The 18,750-nt window shown below is 40.8% G+C and overlaps 1 protein-coding gene across 2 annotated transcripts in view; it reads left to right on the plus strand.

Moving 5' to 3' along the window:
* Positions 1–18,750, plus strand: part of SLC9A6 (solute carrier family 9 member A6) — a 56,648-nt gene that overhangs the window by 13,204 nt on the left and 24,694 nt on the right. For both annotated transcript variants that reach the window (XM_005657924.3, XM_003484158.4), the window contains 8 exons: positions 741–818; positions 1,090–1,166; positions 1,469–1,581; positions 4,303–4,408; positions 10,384–10,525; positions 12,343–12,448; positions 12,902–12,990; positions 15,151–15,264. In XM_005657924.3, coding sequence (XP_005657981.1) covers positions 741–818; positions 1,090–1,166; positions 1,469–1,581; positions 4,303–4,408; positions 10,384–10,525; positions 12,343–12,448; positions 12,902–12,990; positions 15,151–15,264 — 825 coding nt within the window. The remainder of the gene's footprint in view (positions 1–740; positions 819–1,089; positions 1,167–1,468; positions 1,582–4,302; positions 4,409–10,383; positions 10,526–12,342; positions 12,449–12,901; positions 12,991–15,150; positions 15,265–18,750) is intronic.

The following is an 18,750-nucleotide window of genomic DNA, read 5'->3' on the forward strand; positions in this document are numbered from 1 at the left end:
TTGACCTACCTGCAGCATATGGAGTTCCTGGGCCAGTGATCGGATCCCAGCCACAGGTGCAGCAGTGCCGGATCCTTAACCCACTGTGCCAGGCCAGGGATCGAACCTGCATCCCAGCGTTGATGCTGCTGATCCTGTTGCACCACAGAGGGAATTCTATTGGGTCTCTTTTATTTATAGCAAAGATATGTTCATGCTTTCTCTTATTTTAAAGATTTTTACTATAATAGTACTTTATTTTTTTTTTAATTTTTATTTTTGCTTTTTAGGGCTGCACCTGCAGCACATGGGAGTTCCCAGGCTAGGGGTCCAATTGGAACTGTAGCTGCTGGCCTACACCACAGCCACAGCAGAGCAGAATCTGAGCAGTGTCTGCAGCCTACCCCACAGCTCATGGCAACACCAGATCCTTAACCCACTGAGCAAGGCCAGGGATAGAACCTGCCTCCTCATGGATTCGGGTTCGTTACTACTGAGCCATGATGGGAACGCCTATAATATATTTAAACATACCTCACACAGATAAGACTGAACTGACTGTTCCAACGTGATCTCCTTGTCATTTGGTTGAGAAGTGGAACAACGATTGTCCTATGTGAAGTATTTTTCATTTACCACAGTAGTAATATTCTTGCCTTTTGCCAATTTAACATTTACTCTTTTTTCGTTTTGCTCATTTGATGATGTAATATGAAATCTTCTGAGGGAATTCATTTAAAAAAATCTCTTTATTTTAACAGGTTACTTTTGATCCGGAAGTATTTTTCAACATATTACTTCCTCCTATCATATTTTATGCGGGATATAGTCTGAAAAGAGTAAGTGCCTTTGTATTTTATATGCTTTGAACAACCTTAAATTCCAGGGCTTTATCATCCTTGACACTTCAGAAACAGGCAGTTCTTTCCAGGTCCCCCACTCTCCTCTCTTTTGAGATGCCAAAATTTACGCCTATCCAAAAATTCTTTCTCTTATCTCCTTTAATGAATAATGCATTTGATATTAGCATAGCATACTAGAAGAGAAAACCTTTTCTTTTTTAAATAATTGGTGCGTATTCTTACACAGTGTAACTTTTTTTTTTGTCAGAGACACTTCTTTCGAAACCTTGGGTCTATCCTAGCATACGCTTTTCTTGGAACTGCAATTTCTTGTTTTGTAATTGGGTAAGTACTTGAGGCTTAAAACACTTTTAGCCTTCAAATTATAATTTTAAAATAATACATATTTGATTTATGCAGTGTTCTTGAATGTGTTTAAGGACTTTTGCAGTAAAATGTATTCACATAGATAGTAAGTTGTTTGAGTTTTCCTTAAGGCTAAGGCATTACCTTATTTAAATGGCATAAGGTAAATTTGGGATTAGTCACAAAGCACTGCAGTAGACCTATCTTCTTGTGCTTACTATGTTCTGACTTCTTTAACAGTTGATGTTTTTTTCTAAAGTAGAAATATGTTTATTGAACAGATCGATAATGTACGGCTGTGTAACACTGATGAAAGTAACCGGACAACTTGCAGGAGATTTTTACTTTACAGATTGCCTGCTCTTTGGTGCCATTGTATCGGCAACTGATCCAGGTATGTTGTACATGGGAGTGGGGCCCAAGTACTTAAGCTGTACAGTGTTTGGTCATCAGTGCACGTGTGTGGGTATTTCTTCCTTCGAGGTGTAGAATTTAGGATTAGGTACTCCCCATATTACTATATTTTCCAGTTGTAGAGGAAAAAAAGCAAAATTCATGGTTCCTTTTGGCTTAAGCAGACATTTTTTTCTCTTTCTTCTATTTCCTATTACTGATCCACAATTTGATGCAGTTTAGACTGGGCTATAAGGTATTTTCTCCAGAATTTCAGGTTGGTCTCTCTCCCAAGTGACTGGCTGTAGAAGATGAACTATAGGAGTTAAGATGGGTAATAATTTCCTTTCAAACTTCTAGATCCCTAAAAATCTGTTTACATTCAACTTTCTGCATTTAAGAGTAAGAAAAAGTTTTTAAATGATTGTTGGAAGGCCGTTGTGCAAGAACAAGAATGATTTTGGGTCATTGATGGGCTATAATACACATTGAAGAATTGTTTTTTTATAAAATTGCCTTTCTGATTATAAAATAGTTTTGATAGTGGCATGACTAGAGAATGAATTTAATTGTACTGAGGTGGATGAATTAGATTGTAGTTTTCCTAATATAATATTGGTGAGCTTCACAGCCACATTCGTATTAAGAATTTAGAGAATATGTGGGCTGAAGATGTAGGGATAAGAGCAGAGACTGCGTTTTTTTTGCACTAAGATGAATGCATTCTTTCACTAGACTTTAGATCCTTAGTAGAGATTTGTTCTGTTTTACCCTTTGACCTTGTAAGTTAATAATCTTCTTTAATTATCATCCAGCATAATTAAAGGTAGGATCCTAAGGTTATCTCTGAATTGCTATGTTAATGCTGATAACAGAGGGCCTTCTAGAAAGTAGGAAATGTGCTCTATATGAGATGATTTTTTAAAATTTTTATTTATTTTAATTAATGATTTTTATTTTTTTCCATTATAGCTGGTTTATAGTGTTCTGTCACTTTTTTTACCATACAGCAAGGTGACCCAGTCTCTCTCTCTCACACACACACACACACACACACACACATTGTTTTTTCTCACATTATCATGCTCTGTCATAAGTGACTAGATATAGTTCCCAGTTATATAAGATATAATTTTTAAAGCTCAGAGGACATTTTGGAGAGGTATTTGTGTAGTTTGGCATTTTTAAAACTGAAAATCATATCCCTCCTTGGAGATAGTCAAGGCTACTCCCTTACGGTTTGTAGCTGTTCCCATTATCAATATGAAGATGAGATGGTTTTTGCAAGGAGCCAGTGGTCTGTTTTCTGTGTTCTCTCACTAGAAGCAAGGTCCTTGATTTTTCAGAGTCAGTGAGAAATCTGAGTCAGTTGGACTGGCTACATTACTTAAAACTTCTGATTTTGTTTGCTAGGAGTATTGCCTGAATGGTTCAAGCAAAACCGTTTTGGTTATATAAAGTTGGATAGTTATATTTCTTCTGAATTATATAGGTATTTGCCCCTATGATAATTCTTTAATTTTGCAGTTGTTTGCTCAAGAGAAGAGTAAGCCAGAGGTTCTCTCTTTAAAATTCTACAGCCTTTTCTCCTGCCCTCCTTTTCTCCTTCTCTTGGTTAGCTTTGGTATCAGCATATGCCAGATGAAGTGCTTTGCACTAGAAACTGTGTCTGTTTAAATACAAGCTTCCTGTTTTTTGGTTGACATTTGAAAAGGCCCTCCCAACCCTGCTTATAACAATCTTTTGCGTTTGCTTGGGTTTATTTAGCAAGTGAGTTGTATGTAACTCAGCAATTAAAGTTAGAATGCAACTTTACTCTCTTTTGATTTTTCAAGAATTCTCATGTAATTGTTTCCTAAAAACAGGTTTTTTTCTCTCAAGCTGTAATGGCATGATAGTTGGCTTCTTATTAAGTTAAATATAGCACCTGTAATTCTGGTCATAAATTTTATCCCAACTGAAAACCAAACTTGTGTTTTCATTTTCTACTGTCTTTGCTGAACTGGTATGCTTGAAATTAGTGAGTCAAATAGAAGTGAGTTGTACGGCTCCAAGGAAAAAATGAAGTTTGTGTCAGGAAATGCTTTTCATAATAGTCTTCTTCATCAAAGATTAATGATCACCTGGTCTGTAAGGAATCCTGAATGTATTCTTTATGGAAAAGAGATGGACAAGATTATTAGCATTTGCATGAAGAATGTAGGCCAAGTCAGTCCTCCAAGATGATTTTCAGTTCTTTATAAGAGAGAGGAAGTAGACACTATAGGTACACGGTCAGGGAAAAGAAAAATATTGACATAAAGTTGCTGAGTCTTTAATATAGTAAGAGAATATTTGTTAAGATCGAATCTGAGATGAATAAATGAATTTCTAGTTAGGTTCATGTGTGCCATATATTAGATTCCAGATATAAGTGATATCATATGGTATTTGTCTTTCTATTTCTGACTTATTTCACTTAGTGTGAGAATTCTCTAGTTGCATCTATGTTGCTACAAATGACATTACCATGATGGAAGATAGTATGAGAAAAAGAATGTATATGTATGTATGATTGGGTCAATTTGCTGTACAGCAGAAGTTGGCACAAGATTGTAAATTATACTTTAATTAAAGTTTTAGATGGAAAAAATGAATTTCTAAATAACTTATGATCATCTATGGAAGGGAAATATTATATTTGTAACATCTTAATATTCCTCTGACTCCTTCTACTTGCTAGTGACTGTTCTTGCCATATTCCACGAGCTTCAAGTTGATGTTGAACTCTATGCACTTCTTTTTGGTGAAAGTGTCCTCAATGATGCTGTTGCCATAGTGCTATCTTCGTAAGTGTTTGTTTTCTTATTATATTTCGTATATTGAATGTTAGGCTGCTAAGAACCAAAAATCACTTATTAAGCGAAGTATATTATGAATGGAAACATTTGAAAAACAGAAGCATTTTTTTCCTCTTGAAGAAATACATGCTTATAGATAACATGGGAAGTGCAAAGAAGAAAAGGAAGAAAAAAATATGTACTCCCCAAACCTGAAGACTATTACTGTAAACATTCTAGGACATTTTTTAAATTCTTTTTTTTCAATGTGTAGTATTTTTACATTGTTGTGATTATAGTGTATATATAATTTTGTATTTTGTTTAACATTATAACATGGACATTTTATTTTTTCACTAAATTAAGTTTTGGGCACATATTCACGTGTTTCAAACATCAAAACTATATAGAAGGATGTACACTGAAAAGTCATGTTCTTACTCGGGTCCTCATCTACCTATTTCCCCAGCCCCTTATAGTTAGTCATTTTTATTAGTTTCTAGGGTATCCTAGTATTTCTTAATTCAAATCAAGCATGCATATGAATAAATATTCTTATTTTAAAAGTAATGTGCTGGGGAGTTCCCGTCGTGGCTCAGCGGTTAACGAATCCGACTGGGAACCATGAGGTGGCAGGTTTGATCCCTGGCCTCGCTCAGTGGGTTAAGGATCTGGCATTGCTGTGGCTGTGGTGTAGGCCTGCGGCTACAGCTCCGATTAGACCCCTAGCCTGGGAACCTCCTTATGCCGCAGGAGCGGCCCTAGAAAAGGCAAAAAGACAAAAAAAAAAAAAAAAAAAAAGTAATGTGCTATATATGTTCTATATCGGACTTTGGCATAACTGTATTCTGGAGATCTTTCTATATCAAAACAAGGAATTTCTCATTCTTTGTTTGTAGCCACATAGTATTCTATGTACAATATCATGAACTGTACTATAGTGTATTTAATCAGTCTTCTGTCGCTGAAGTATAAAGGATTTTCAGTCCTTTGCTATCTCAAGTAATGCCGTATTGATTAACCTTGAACTTAACTGTTTTATACATACATAGGTGTATTGGTACAATAAATTTCCAGAAGTAAGATTAGTGGGTTAATGGGTAAATACAGTTGTAATTTCGTTACACTGCTAAATTGCCTGTGAAAAAGCATTATGCTGTTTTGCATTTAAATCACCAAATTATGGGAGTGCCTGTTTTCTTATGGCTTCACCAAGAGAATATTTGTCAGACTTTTGAATTTTTGCCAATTTGATAATTGAGAAATACCTCATAAGTTTAATTTGTATTTCTCTTATTTAACATAATCATTTCAGAAACTTTAGGAAGTGTTAAAGAGTACCCTTTTTAAAGATGGTTAATGAAAATGTCTTAATCTAGCTATAGAAATTACTGTGCATGCTATTAGAAGGTATTTTCAGGTAAAAGTGGGTCTGAACTTCTGAGGAACTCAGTCCTGCCAACTCACTCCTACTCCTATTAAGCAAATATTTAACCCTACAGATAGTTGCTTTTATTCCATACCAGAACTTTCTATGATAGAGCAGTAAAAGCCCTTCACATTTCCTTCTTATTACTTTTCTTTCTTTCCTTCATTTCCACTTCATTAACGATGAAAGTAATCTGTCACCGACTCTGGTTCACATAGCTTGATTGCCCTATTGTCTGACTACAAAGTGGAAAATTAGCCTTTCTGAGAGGTAACACTAATCCGTTAAATGTTGTGTATGAACATGTGCAAAAGATCAGCTCTCTTTCTTGACTGTAAATGTATGTGAATTTTACCTCCTCCACCATATTTATTGCCAGATTTTTTTGTGCCGTCTACCACTAATGTAAATTTAATTTAAGAAATAAAGCCTAGGAGTTCCTGCTGTGGTGCAACAGGGTCGGGTCGACAGCATCCCTGCAGCACTGGGACACAGGTTTGATCCCCAGCCTGGCACAGTGGGTTAAGGATCCGGTGTTGCCACAGCTGGGTGCAGGTCGTCACTGTGCTTCTGATCTGCTCCCTGGCTTTTCTATGATTCAAAGGGAGGAAGAAATGGATAATATGCTTATAACTTATATGTTACAAAAACTGAAGCTACAAAGATTGTTGAAGTTTTCAGTAATAGGAACATGTGAGCTCTCCAGTGCTACCCGACAGAGAATAGGGAACAGGCAGTTATTTTTAGCATCAGTTCACCCTCCTGAATAACTATTCTGCTCCTTAATCATCTTACTATATGTAATAAGTGTTCATGGCCCTAACAGAGGAAGAGTCAGAAAAATCTCTCTTCCAGTCTTGTTTTAAACTAATGTGTCCTGTGCCTCAGCTTTTCCATTAATAAAGCAACTTATTCCCTGCAACTTTATTTATTTATTTATTTATTTTGTCTTTTGAGGGCCACACTCACGGCATCTGGAGGTTCCCAGGCTGGGAGTCTAATTGGAGCTGTAGCCGCCAGCCTACACCACAGCCACAGCAATGCCAGATCTGAGCCACGTCTGCGACCTACACCACAGTTCACGGCAACACTGGATCCTTAACCCACTGAGCAAGGCTGGGGATTGAACCCGCGTCCTCATGGATGCTGGTCGGGTTTGTTAACCAGTGAGCCATGACAGGAACTCCATGTCCTGCAATTTTAAGAACAGTTAGTGTTAAAAGAAAAAACTCATTGGAAAATTCAGAGCTTGGGGGTTTGTGTATCAGTGTTGGTGAAGAACAAATGTGTTAGAAAGAGAATGCCCTTTCCATAACGCTTCTCCCAAAGGGAGCAGGACTTCTCCTGCTGCAGCTTTCTCACATTGGGCCCTGTGAGAGGATTCAGCCTTGTAGAGAACGATTCAAGTGATAGTTTTCTCACTTTTCCTAAGGATGGTCCTTAGCTAGTACTAGTCGAAATTCGTAGGAGAGAAGTTGACTCATTGCATAGTCTGGTGGAACTGCGGTGGGGAGGGCTGTTGTACAGGGCAATTGTTAGCTGTGTGAGTGTCTTCACAGAGGTGATCCAGTAAGTTGCTGCCGCAGAGAAGAAGGGAAGGCAGTTATGCTGCAGCCTATGGGAGCTTACGAGCTGGAGTGCTCAGCGATACGTTCGGCATCATCTTTCATTTGTCTTTAAAAGTACATTAGGTAGAAGTAGTCTTCTTTGTGTTGACTTCTGTTAGGTCGATGAGTTTCTAGTGTGTGTATTCTATAGAAACAGCCTTGTACAAAGAGGGGGACCCCTTTCCGAAGGGCTTCTGTTTGGCAGTTAACAAGTTAAGATATCCCTTCTTGAAATTTATGTCCAAAGTTGTTTTTGTTTGTTTTTTGACCCAACAGGTTAGCAGTACTTTTTTTTTTTTTTTTTGCCACCCCCGTGGCACTTGTGGAGGTTCCTGAGCCAGGGATGGAACCTTCTTCACAGCAGTGACCTGAGCTATAGCAGTGACAGTGCCATATCCTTAACCTGCTGAGCTACAAGGGAACTCCTAAATATATTAATTTTTAGACAAAAAGAGGCATATATATACTTTTCTGTAACTTGCTTTTTGCACTTGGACGTTCTACTATGTCAGTACCTCCATTGTTCCATTGTACAGATACACGACAAATTCACCCCTCCGATACCCTATTGATTAGTATTTGGTGGTTTCTAATATTGTATTATTGTGAATAGCACTAGCGTGAACATGTTTATGTGAAAATGTCTGAATCCTTGAGAGTATTTCTGTGGATAATTTTTAGAAGGAGTATTTCTAGGTCGATGGATATGATCACTAAAAAATTGAGGGATAAAGTCATATTTCCCTCCTAGAATGTCATCCAGATCTGTTGAGAAGCCATTGCTCAACATGTGAAAGGAGCCATAGGTAGAGTAATACCCTATTTTAGGAGTGTAGCACAGGGAAACCGTCCAAAATTTTTAAAAAGTACAAATAGGTTCTTTCACACTGTTATTTATAGTAGCAAAAATATTAGAAGTGACTTTTAAATGCTCCACAACGAGGAAATGGTTAAGTAAATTATGTTCCATTCATTTGGACCATTTTTGAAGTCTTAAAAAACCATGGTTAGGGAGATTGTAATAATTCTTATGTCATTGTCAGTTGAAGAAGCAGAATTCAAAACCATCGGTTCACTCTGATTACAACTAAACATGAAATGGCATGCATGTAACAAAAAGAAGGGAAAGAAATACAGAAGGAAAGTAAGAGATTTGTCAGGGAAGTGGAATGATGGGGTGATTTTCTGTCCTGAATAATATATTGTGTTACTCTCAGGATTTTAAAAGATGTATTCATCAAAATGTTGTTGCTTCAAGATAAAATGTTGACTGATGTAGAAAAGATGAGTTAATATTTCAGTCCAGAGGCCTGCATTTGCCTGAAAAGGAAGAAAACAAACCTCTTATCTGTTTTTAGCCCCCCACGCTTTTCCTGTGTTCTTGTACACTTTAGTGATTAAAGAATGGAGTAATGATTAGTGTGAATCTTGAGTTTCTGTGAACTAATCCAGGGAAAGCAGTCTCGGGAGGCATGGCATTGATTTTTTTTGTTCCTGCCAGCATTTTGAAAACTATCGCCAGGGAGAAAGAAGGTTGCTGTAGCACTATCTTTTCTTTTCTCTAGCTGGCTGCCGTCTTTTCATGTTATAATGTAATCAAACCTCATTTATAGTGGTGGGGCTCTTTATGTGTAGTAAGACAGCATGACATTAAAGGCCATTTCACAGTTCCTAAAACAACATCACATCCACTGGTCTCAAAATGATCAGGTCACTTTGAAGGTTTAAATGCAGATGTTTCAATTTTTCAATTCAGATTGAGTCTCAGAAACTTCTGGATACCATTACCAGAAATTTGTGTTAGAGCCATACTTCAGTGAAATAGATAAAATTAGGAAAATTTAGATTGGTCGAAGATTTTGTTTTGTTTTGTTTTTTAACTTAACTAGGGAGGTACAAAGAGAACTTGGTGTACACGGTATAGCAAGGCCACATGTTAGCCTTGAACCAGAAAAAATACTGCAGTAACCACAGGGAGAATTCATTATATTCTTAGGAATGTGGTTTTTCTCCTTTTCTTTGATATGACTTGTGTGATATCTTTGAATCTGGTCTTATTATAAAAACACTGGCACCTCAGTTAACTGAGATGAGGATTGATTCAGTAATGGTAGGTGCTTTTGCCAGAGACCTGCTGGCAGCAGTGATTTTCTCAGCTGCATTTATTTCCTGGGGCAACTGTTTTAAAAGAAGTACTTTTAGACCAGGTTTGGACTATGAGTTCAAGATGGAGAATGTCCCTTGTAATTGCCTGTCTAGCCTCTTAGGGAGTGACTTTCTTTCAGAAGTTTGAGGTGGAGGATCCAGCTGGTATGCTAAAAGTACTGTTGAGTGCATTCTCATTCCTTGGAAGGCCTTTCAAACCCCTTGTCCAATAAAAGTCCATTTCAGTGAGTGAAGAGGTCAGAGGCATTGGGCCCATTCTGGTATTCTAAGGATTGAAAGGGTACTTCAGTCATCTTTTTTTTTTTTTCCATGGAAACGCAGGTTAAGTATTGACTAGTATTCCTTATATCCTTCTGCCTCGGTTGGAAATACGGGAGATTTTCTTTAGTTTTGTTCGCATTGGTATGTTAGGGCTTTCAGTCACTCAGTACCAGTAAGTTGTAAACAGATTCATAAAAGAATAGTACTGCCCAGTGTCTTGGGGCTGGAATAAAAGGCTTGGTACAACAGCCTTCATAGAGAGGATCTGAAAATGTTCTACCTTTTGAAATTGTCGTTTAAGAAAGGCTGGTTTTTCTTGCTAGCTGGATCTACTGTGATGTGGTAACCTTTGGTTCTTATTTTGGCAATTCAAATCCAAAGTGTTTGGTTTTTGCCCCTCCTCTGATTTCGTCTTTCAGGCTCTACACTAGGTAATTTTTTTAGCATTTATTTATTATTTTTAGATAATGTTTTAAAAGTAAAAGTTGCTTCCAGAAGTAAGAACAGTCTCTCTCTTGTAGCTCCATAGTAGCATACCAGCCAGCTGGAGACAACAGCCACACCTTTGATGTCACAGCCATGTTCAAGTCTATCGGGATTTTCCTTGGAATCTTCAGTGGATCTTTTGCAATGGGTGCTGCTACTGGAGTGGTGACAGCTTTAATATCCTTTTACTACGTTTATCTTTGCTTGTTAACTTCACAGAGTAATCATATACTGTGTTTTGTGGTCTCTCCTAGTTCCATAATTGACATTGTGTTATAATTATTAACCTTACAACCCAGTACTTAGTTTGAAAACATTAGGCAATCATCTGTACCAATAATTAAATAAAATAATTTCATTGTTTTGCATAGGGCTCCATGCCCTCAAACACGCACTACCAAAGTCGAATTAGACACAGTGACCCTTTAGGGTGAAATGTAAGGTTGTAGATGGAATTGATACCAAGGTAAATACAGTCCAAAGAGCCTCTGGGTGTCCCGTGCTGCTGTTCAGCCTAGCAGTCTTCTGCTCTTTGTTTAATAGGACAAATAGGACAGTATAGCCTTGATGCCAGCTGAACAGAATAGGGTTCCTGGGTTAGGACAGATGGGAGTTCATCTCAGCTCTCACTGATTTTCACCTCCTGCTCTTGAGTCCTCTGCACTGCCACTAGTTTGCTGTCAGAAACACTGAGCACGTCATTCTTGTATTCAGTCAAAAAAATTCTTGATTGTCTGCTAGATGCCACGTGCTCTGCCCTCTGTATCAAAGATAAACAAGACAGCTGTGGCCTCTGCCTTCGGAGCTTCTGATAGGGAGGCGTTGACACTTCACCTCATGGGACCTCAGTGTAGGGGGGTAGAGGGCAGGGACCGGAAAAGGAGTGGGACTTGAGGATCTCTGAAGGACTTCCAGCTCTAAAACTTCTAAGGTACTTTCCTATAAAACAAATACTTTTTCCAAGAATCTGTTCTTTTGCTCTACTTCAGCCTTGTGCTGGAAGAGGCTTCCCTACTGTGGTATGCGGAAGATTGAAAGGGTACGTTTTACAGACAAACTGAGGCATAAAGGGACAGCGAAAAGAGATCTGAAGGAGGACCCAGAACAGATAGCATCTCTTCCCCCAAAGAGGTTCCTTGAGGAACTGACCCTTTGCGTTGTCGTGCACGGTGGTTGGAGTGAGTGTAGATTCCCACCTGAGGTCTCCCGCAGCTTGACTCAGGCCCTTCCATGGCCACGAACATGGTATAAGTGAGTGGCAGGCCTCAGTGTCTTCCTCGTGGAATACTCTACATCACAGAGGAGCCGGAGGAGGAAATAAACATGAAATCTCCTGGAAATGACATTTTTTGTTTGTTTGTTTTTTAGGGCCGCACCCATGGCATATGGAGGTTCCCAGGCTAGGGGTTGAATCGGAGCTGCAGCTGTGGGCCTACACCACAGCCACAGCAACGCAGGATCCGAGCTGCGTCCGTGACCTAGACCACAGTACATGGCAACGCCGGATCCTTAACCCACGGAGCGAGGCCAGGGATCGAACCCACACCTCATGGATACTGGTCGGGTTCATTACATCTGAGCCATGACAGGAACTTCTGACTCATTTTTAATAAATGTGAATCGCTGTAATTATGGAAGCTGTCCAGCTTTGGGTCACAAATTAATTGGGTTGGCATATTGTATATCTAGTCTGTCGCTCTTGTCCCTTACTGTTCTATCTGCTTTTTACTCCATGGTTTCCTGCAAGGCATGTGATAGCCATAAAACAATTGCATAGGCTGAGCTGTAGAACTTGCTCACACAAGGGCAGCTGCTGACTGCGTAGTACAGCGCTTCAGTTCAGAGCTGCCTCACTTTGGTGCCACCTTACACTGAGACTTGGGTGTTGGGCGGGAGAAGCCTCCATTTGCCTTCATGTTGGCCTTGCTTTCACTACTGATTTTTTCTAGTCACATGTCTGTGTTATAAGATCTTCTCAACCTTGACAGTCTTACGTGACAAAGTTCACCAAACTACGGGAGTTCCAGTTGTTAGAGACAGGCCTGTTCTTCCTGATGTCCTGGAGCACCTTCCTCTTGGCTGAAGCTTGGGGTTTCACAGGTAGGTTACCTTGTCCTTTAGTTGTCAACCTTTGTAGAGAGTGACTTAGCCAGTCTTTTTTTTTTTTTTCTACAAGTGAACCAACTCCTATAGTATTTGAACAATCTTGTTAGGGTTGGGATTTATACTGTCACTATAGAATGTTACAAAAAATTCTCAATGGAAGTTAAGTTACAACTGAAAGTTTTGACACTCAGTATGTAATTTAGTCCTTTAAAATAAGAGCCTCAGGAATTTCGTGGTGGCTTGGCAGGGTAAGGATCCAGTGGTGTCACCACTGTGGCTCAAGTCACTGCTATGGCATGGGTTTGATTCCTGGCCTGGGAACTTCCACATGCCATGGGTGCAGCCACAAAAAAACCAACCAGCCAAACAAACAAAAAAACCAAGAGCTTCAGTTTAAAAATTGGGAACTCTCCTTTGATAAGAACTTGGAACTCATTGTCTTTATAGGTGTGGTCGCAGTGTTGTTTTGTGGCATCACACAGGCCCATTATACGTATAATAACTTGTCCACGGAGTCTCAGCATAGAACTAAACAGGTAAGAGAGTTTATAGGTTATGAATAAACTTTCCCTCCTTGCAGTGAAACAGAAGTTGTTTTGTGCTAAGAAAAAATAATCTTTGATGTGTTGAAAGTGATGTCTGCTTATTTCAGCTCCTCTTCCATTGACTCCAGCAAATAGATGGGATGGGCAGACTGAAGGGTGACAGCTTTTAGGGTAGAGATAGGTCAGCAGAATAGCCAGGGGCTATTCCTGCTCTGGCTCCAGGGGTCAGTCATTTAGCTTCGTTTCCTTGTTTTCCTCACCTAATGGCTTTTTGTTCCTTGCACTTTGATGGAAGTATAACTGACATACAGCACTGTGTAGGTGTAAGGTGTACAGTGTCATGATTTGACTTACATGACATGATGGCTAAAGTAAGTTTAGTGAACATCCATCATCTCATGTAGATACAAAATTAAGGAAATAGAAAAAAATTTTTCTCGTGATGACTCTTAGGATATTCTCAACAACTTTCATATATAACATACAGCAGTGTTAATTATATTTTTCATGTAATGTACAACAATATAATTTGTCATGTTGTACATTATATCTCTAGTACTTACTTATCTTGTAACTAGAAGTTTGTACCTTTTGATTACCTTTGTCTAATTCCCCCCAACCCCTGCCCGATTTCTTTTTCTCTGAGTTTGTTTGTTTGTTTGTTTTCGAAGTATAATTGATCTACACTATGTTAGTTGCAGTTATACAACATAGGGATTTGATTTTTCTATACATTTCAAAATGATCACCAAGATAAGTGTGGTTATGATACGTCACCACTCAAAGATATTTCATAGTTACTGACTGTATTCCCCACACTGTGCATGTCATCCCGTGACTCATTTATTATACAACTTGGAATTTTGTACCTGTCGGTCTTCATCACCTGTGTCTTTCCCTCCTGACCCCTCTCCCCTCTGCAAACTACCTGTTTGTTCTCTGTATATATGACTCTGTTTCTGTTTTGTTATATTTCATTTATGTAGGTTTTTAGATTCTACCTTTAAGTGAAATCATACAGTATTTGTCCTTCTCTGACTTAATAGGATCATCTCTAGGTCCATCCAAATTGTTGCAAATGGCAATACTTCATTGTTTTTATGGCTGAGTAATATTCCATTACACACACACACACACACACACACACACACACACACACACACACCCCACATCCGTTCTTCTACTGATAGGCAGTTAGGTTGCTTCTATATCTTGGCCATTGTAAATAATGCTACAGTGAACATTGGGGTGCATATATTTGCTGATGTCTTAAGTTTAAATGCATTCTCCCTCCCCCATGTTTACCGGCTTTGACATCACATTTTATATCCTTTAGTTTTGTGTATCCCTTCACTACTTACTGCAGCTATCAATGATTTTACTACTTTTATATTTTAACCTTCCTACTAGCTTGGTACATGGTATACAACCTTTACTGTATGTTTGCCTTTACCAGTGAGATGTCTTCTTTTGTGATTATCATGCTTCTGGTTGTGACCTTTTCATCCCAGTGATGTGAACGGGTAGAGGCGGCCAGGCGGCAGGGGCATTCAGAGCATAAGAGTGTAACGTGTGGGCCCTTACTCCCTCAACGAGGGCTGAGACCTATGTAAAACAGGAAGTCACGTGGCACGGGGGCATGGTGAGAGTTGTCACGAAGCACTCTCTGCCAGGATAAAGGAATCGGAAGTGGACCTCACAGCCTGTACAGAGAGCAGTGCCTTTAGCTGCTATATGTAGAGAGCTGCGTAGGGTGGGGGCATAGAAGAAGATGCCGGTGGCAGAGATACCCTTAGGCTCATTGCAGCAGCGTTGTGGATGGGACATGATGAAAGTTAGACTAAGGCAGCGGCAGGGACAGCAAAGCACATTCCAAAAGAAAAATTGGCGGGGTTTGGAGGAGGAGGATAGGAATGACTGAATATGGGGATTGGAGAAGGGAAGCTGATTGGGGAAGCGAAGGGGTGATGCTTCTGGCTTTTTCTGTGGAGCAGGAATGACGTCTCTGCATTTGCTCCCCTCTGAATCACGTATTTTGGGGGATATACATGAATGTTACATGTTTGAAATATGTTTCATTATCATAGTAATGCTCATGTTTTCAAGTTATATAACTATTTACTGGACTAACCTTTTAAAATTTCCTTTCAGTTGTTTGAGCTTCTCAATTTCTTGGCAGAGAATTTCATCTTCTCCTACATGGGACTGACACTCTTCACCTTCCAGAACCATGTCTTTAACCCAACATTTGTAGTAGGAGCATTTGTATCCTTTATTATGTGTTCTGTTTTGGAAACTTTTTTTTTTTTTTGGTCTTTTTGCTATTTCTTTGGGCCGCTCCCGCGGCAAATGGAAGTTTCCAGGCTAGGGGTCTAATCGGAGCTGTAGCCACAGGCCTACGCCAGAACCACAGCCACGCGGGATCTGAGCCGAGTCTGCAACCTACACCACAGCTCATGGCAACGCCGGATCCTTAACCCACTGAGCAAGGGCAGGGACCGAACCCGCACCCTCATGGTTCCTAGTCGGATTCGTTAACCACTGCGCCACGACGGGAACTCCCTTGGAAACTTTTTAATTGAGATTTGCATGTGTTTTCTGGAGGGGTGGTTGTTAAGAATACATTAAATACATGAAATTTTCCTGAGTAAAGCAAATAAGGGTTTCAACACTTTATTCAGTTGCCATTTTTGTTTATTGCACAGATAATACTGACAGATTGAAATGAGAGAAAAAAGATTCCTACCCTTCTGCCAACTCCAAAACATAAATCTGTTTGTCCTGTGTTGCTGCAGGAAGAAAGAGATTGGATGGAGGGGAGCAGTGCGCAGTCTGTGCCACGGGCGGTGGGTGAAAGATGGTGAAAGCTGGAAGGGGGCTCGCCCGCCTCCCTCCCTCTGCCCTCCCCATTCCCCTCCTCCCCCCGCTTCTCTAGTTGAGTTTTAAAAACCCAGCTGATGACAGGAGAGAGAGCCATCAGTAAAGCCAGCCTCATGGGACTGCGGGAGGAGCTGGAATCCCGGAGCCTGTGGGGTGGGCCTGGCCTTCAGTGGGAGGAAGCGCAGCCCCACTGCTGTTCCAGGAGAGGGTAGGGTATGTAGAGATGGAGGTGCATTCGCAGGATGGCTTTCCTGTCTGATAACTTCTATTTTTATCTGTAAAGTAGGAGGTGAGATCAGCTGCTGAAAGTGAGATAGGAGCAGGTGGCCTATCAGCTATCTATTATATAACAAATTACCCTGAAATTTAGCAGCTTCACAACAAACACGTATTATTTCACACGGTTTCTGAGAGTCCAGAGGCCAGGAGCAGCATGGCCAGCGGGTTCCCGCTCCAGGATCCCTCGTGGGGTTGCAGTGGTGCTCTGGGCTGGGACTGCACGCTCTCGAGACTGGCGAGGGCTGCAGGAGCCCCCCAGGGCTCACTCACGCGGCTGTTAGCTGGAGGCTGCAGTTCTCCACACGGACCTCTCCAGCTCCCAGCAGAGCTTCCTCCCGAGGGGAAGAGCTGAGAGGGCACCAGCGTGGAGGCCCGAGTGCCTTTTATAACTCACCTTGGGGGTGACATACCGTCATCCTTTCTGCCACTTGCTGTTGGTCACACAGACATCTCTGGTACCGTGTGAGTGGAGACGACACAAGGCTTGTACATGCGAGGGACCCTCTGGGCGGCTGGCTTCCATAGGTGATAGGAGTTTTGAGGAGAGGGTTCGGAAATAGTTGTCGCACAGAGTGGGAGAGTGAGTTGACCAAAGAACTGCAGTCGGGTCACTGAGCGGTGTTAGGGATCCATTTGCGTTTGAGGAATAGGTATTAACAGTAGAATCATTCTGCCCTGCTGTGTGACTTTGTCCAGGAGTATTTAGCTATAAGCATGGAGGAAATAGATGGTCGGGCCCATCCTAGTTTGGAGTTTCGTCAAGTTGGTGCAGTAAAAGCAGAGGGGAAACAGGGGAAGGTGGATGTAGGGTATTGGCAAGAGTGCTGGTGAAATGTGCCTGAGAAAGGAAATGAAGGTGGGAGAGGATGGACAGAAACACAGTGGGGACTTTGGCCTGAAGGTCTCGGTGAGGTGGAAGAATTATCCAGGATGAACGTGAGATGTGGAAAGAGAGATTGTGGTCAGAGAGAGGAATGTTTGAGTTAGTGATTGTCAATAGAAGCATTTTTAAAAAAACTACCTCAGGGAGTTCCCGTTGTGTTGCAGTGGAAACGAATCCGACTAGGAACCATGAGGTTGCAGGTTCGATCCCTGGCCTCACTCAGTGGGTTGAGGATCCGGTGTTGCCGTGAGCTGAGCTGTGGTGTGTAGGTCGTGGATGCAGCTCACGCCTGGAGTTACTGTGGCTGTGGCGTAGGTCGTCACAGATGCGACTCGGATTCCATGTTGCTGTGGCTGTGGTGTAGGCTGGCAGCTGTAGCTCCTATTTGACCTTGAGCCTGGGAACCTCCACATGCTGTGGGTGTGGCCCTAAAAAGACAGAGGCAACACTGGATCCTTAACCCATTGAGCGAGGCCAGGGATCGAACCTGAAACCTCATGGTTACCAGTTGGATTTGTTTCCACTGAGCCACAATGGGAACTTTTTTTTTTTTTTTTAAAGGGCTGCTCCTTTAGCTTATGGAGGTTCCAGGCTAGGGGTCGAATTGGAGCTGCAGCTGCCAGCCCACACCACAGCCACAGAAAAGGGGGATCCAAGCTGTGTCTTCGACCTACACCACAGCTTGCCACAATACCAGATCCTTAACCCCTTGAGCGAGGCTGGGGATTGAACCTGTGTCCTCATGAATACTACTTGAGTTCGTTACTGCTGAGACATGATGGGAACTCCAAGAAATACTTTTTTAATTAAAACTTTAAGTAGGATCTGTATTTGAAAGTGAAGTACTGAAATGCCATTCTGCAGAGTCTTAGCCTTTAGAAAATGAATCCCAGGCAAAAAAAATGATAGATCCTTATTCATAAGAGAAGAAGCTTAGCTGGAGTTCAGTAACTTCAGTAACTTCAATCCTGCTAGTCTTTGAGAAATTTCTGAGCAATCAAGTGGTTTGATCCACTACACTGATCTAGAAACGAGGCTTAATATTCTCTATAGGTTTCTGAGTTTGTTAGGAATTGAATCTTCCTCCATACAGAGTCCTACCATGGAAATTGACTCTTACTCGGAGCTCGTTCTCTTGCTGGCTACGTTAGTTAGGATGTAGATTTGGTTTCATGTGGCAATGACCAAAATTAACCAAGGTTTAATCAAGATAGAAGTTTCTTTCTCATGCAGAGGTCTGGACTGGTGTGGCAAGCTCAGCTCCACAGAGTCATCAGGGACCCAGGCAGCCTTCTTGTACCCATCCTTAGGGAGGTGCCCTTGTTCTTAGGACCCACTATGGCTCACCCCCATGTCTGCCAATTCCCTTTAAGTTCTTGAGCCAGAATATGGGCACATCACTTCCACTTAATATCCATTGGTTAGACCTACCTGGGAGGGGGCTGGAATTACATTCTTTTTATCTAGGTGGCTACTTACTCAGATGAAAATTGGACATGAGAGGGAGGAAGCTACTATCAAGGGAAGAAAAATAGATGTTGGGGATATAACTAGCAGTCGCCGTCACATTGGCCCACATGTTTTGTTGTTATTGTTTCATTTTCTTGGTGTGTGTGTGTGTTTTTCCAGAGAATCCCTGTTTTTAATGACCTTTGTATTCTAAAAGAGTTTTGAATTTACAGAAAAATCGTGACTACAGAAAACTCTCA

Source organism: Sus scrofa, chromosome X (genome assembly GCF_000003025.6).
Source record: "Sus scrofa isolate TJ Tabasco breed Duroc chromosome X, Sscrofa11.1, whole genome shotgun sequence".
Lineage (NCBI taxonomy): Eukaryota > Metazoa > Chordata > Mammalia > Artiodactyla > Suidae > Sus > Sus scrofa.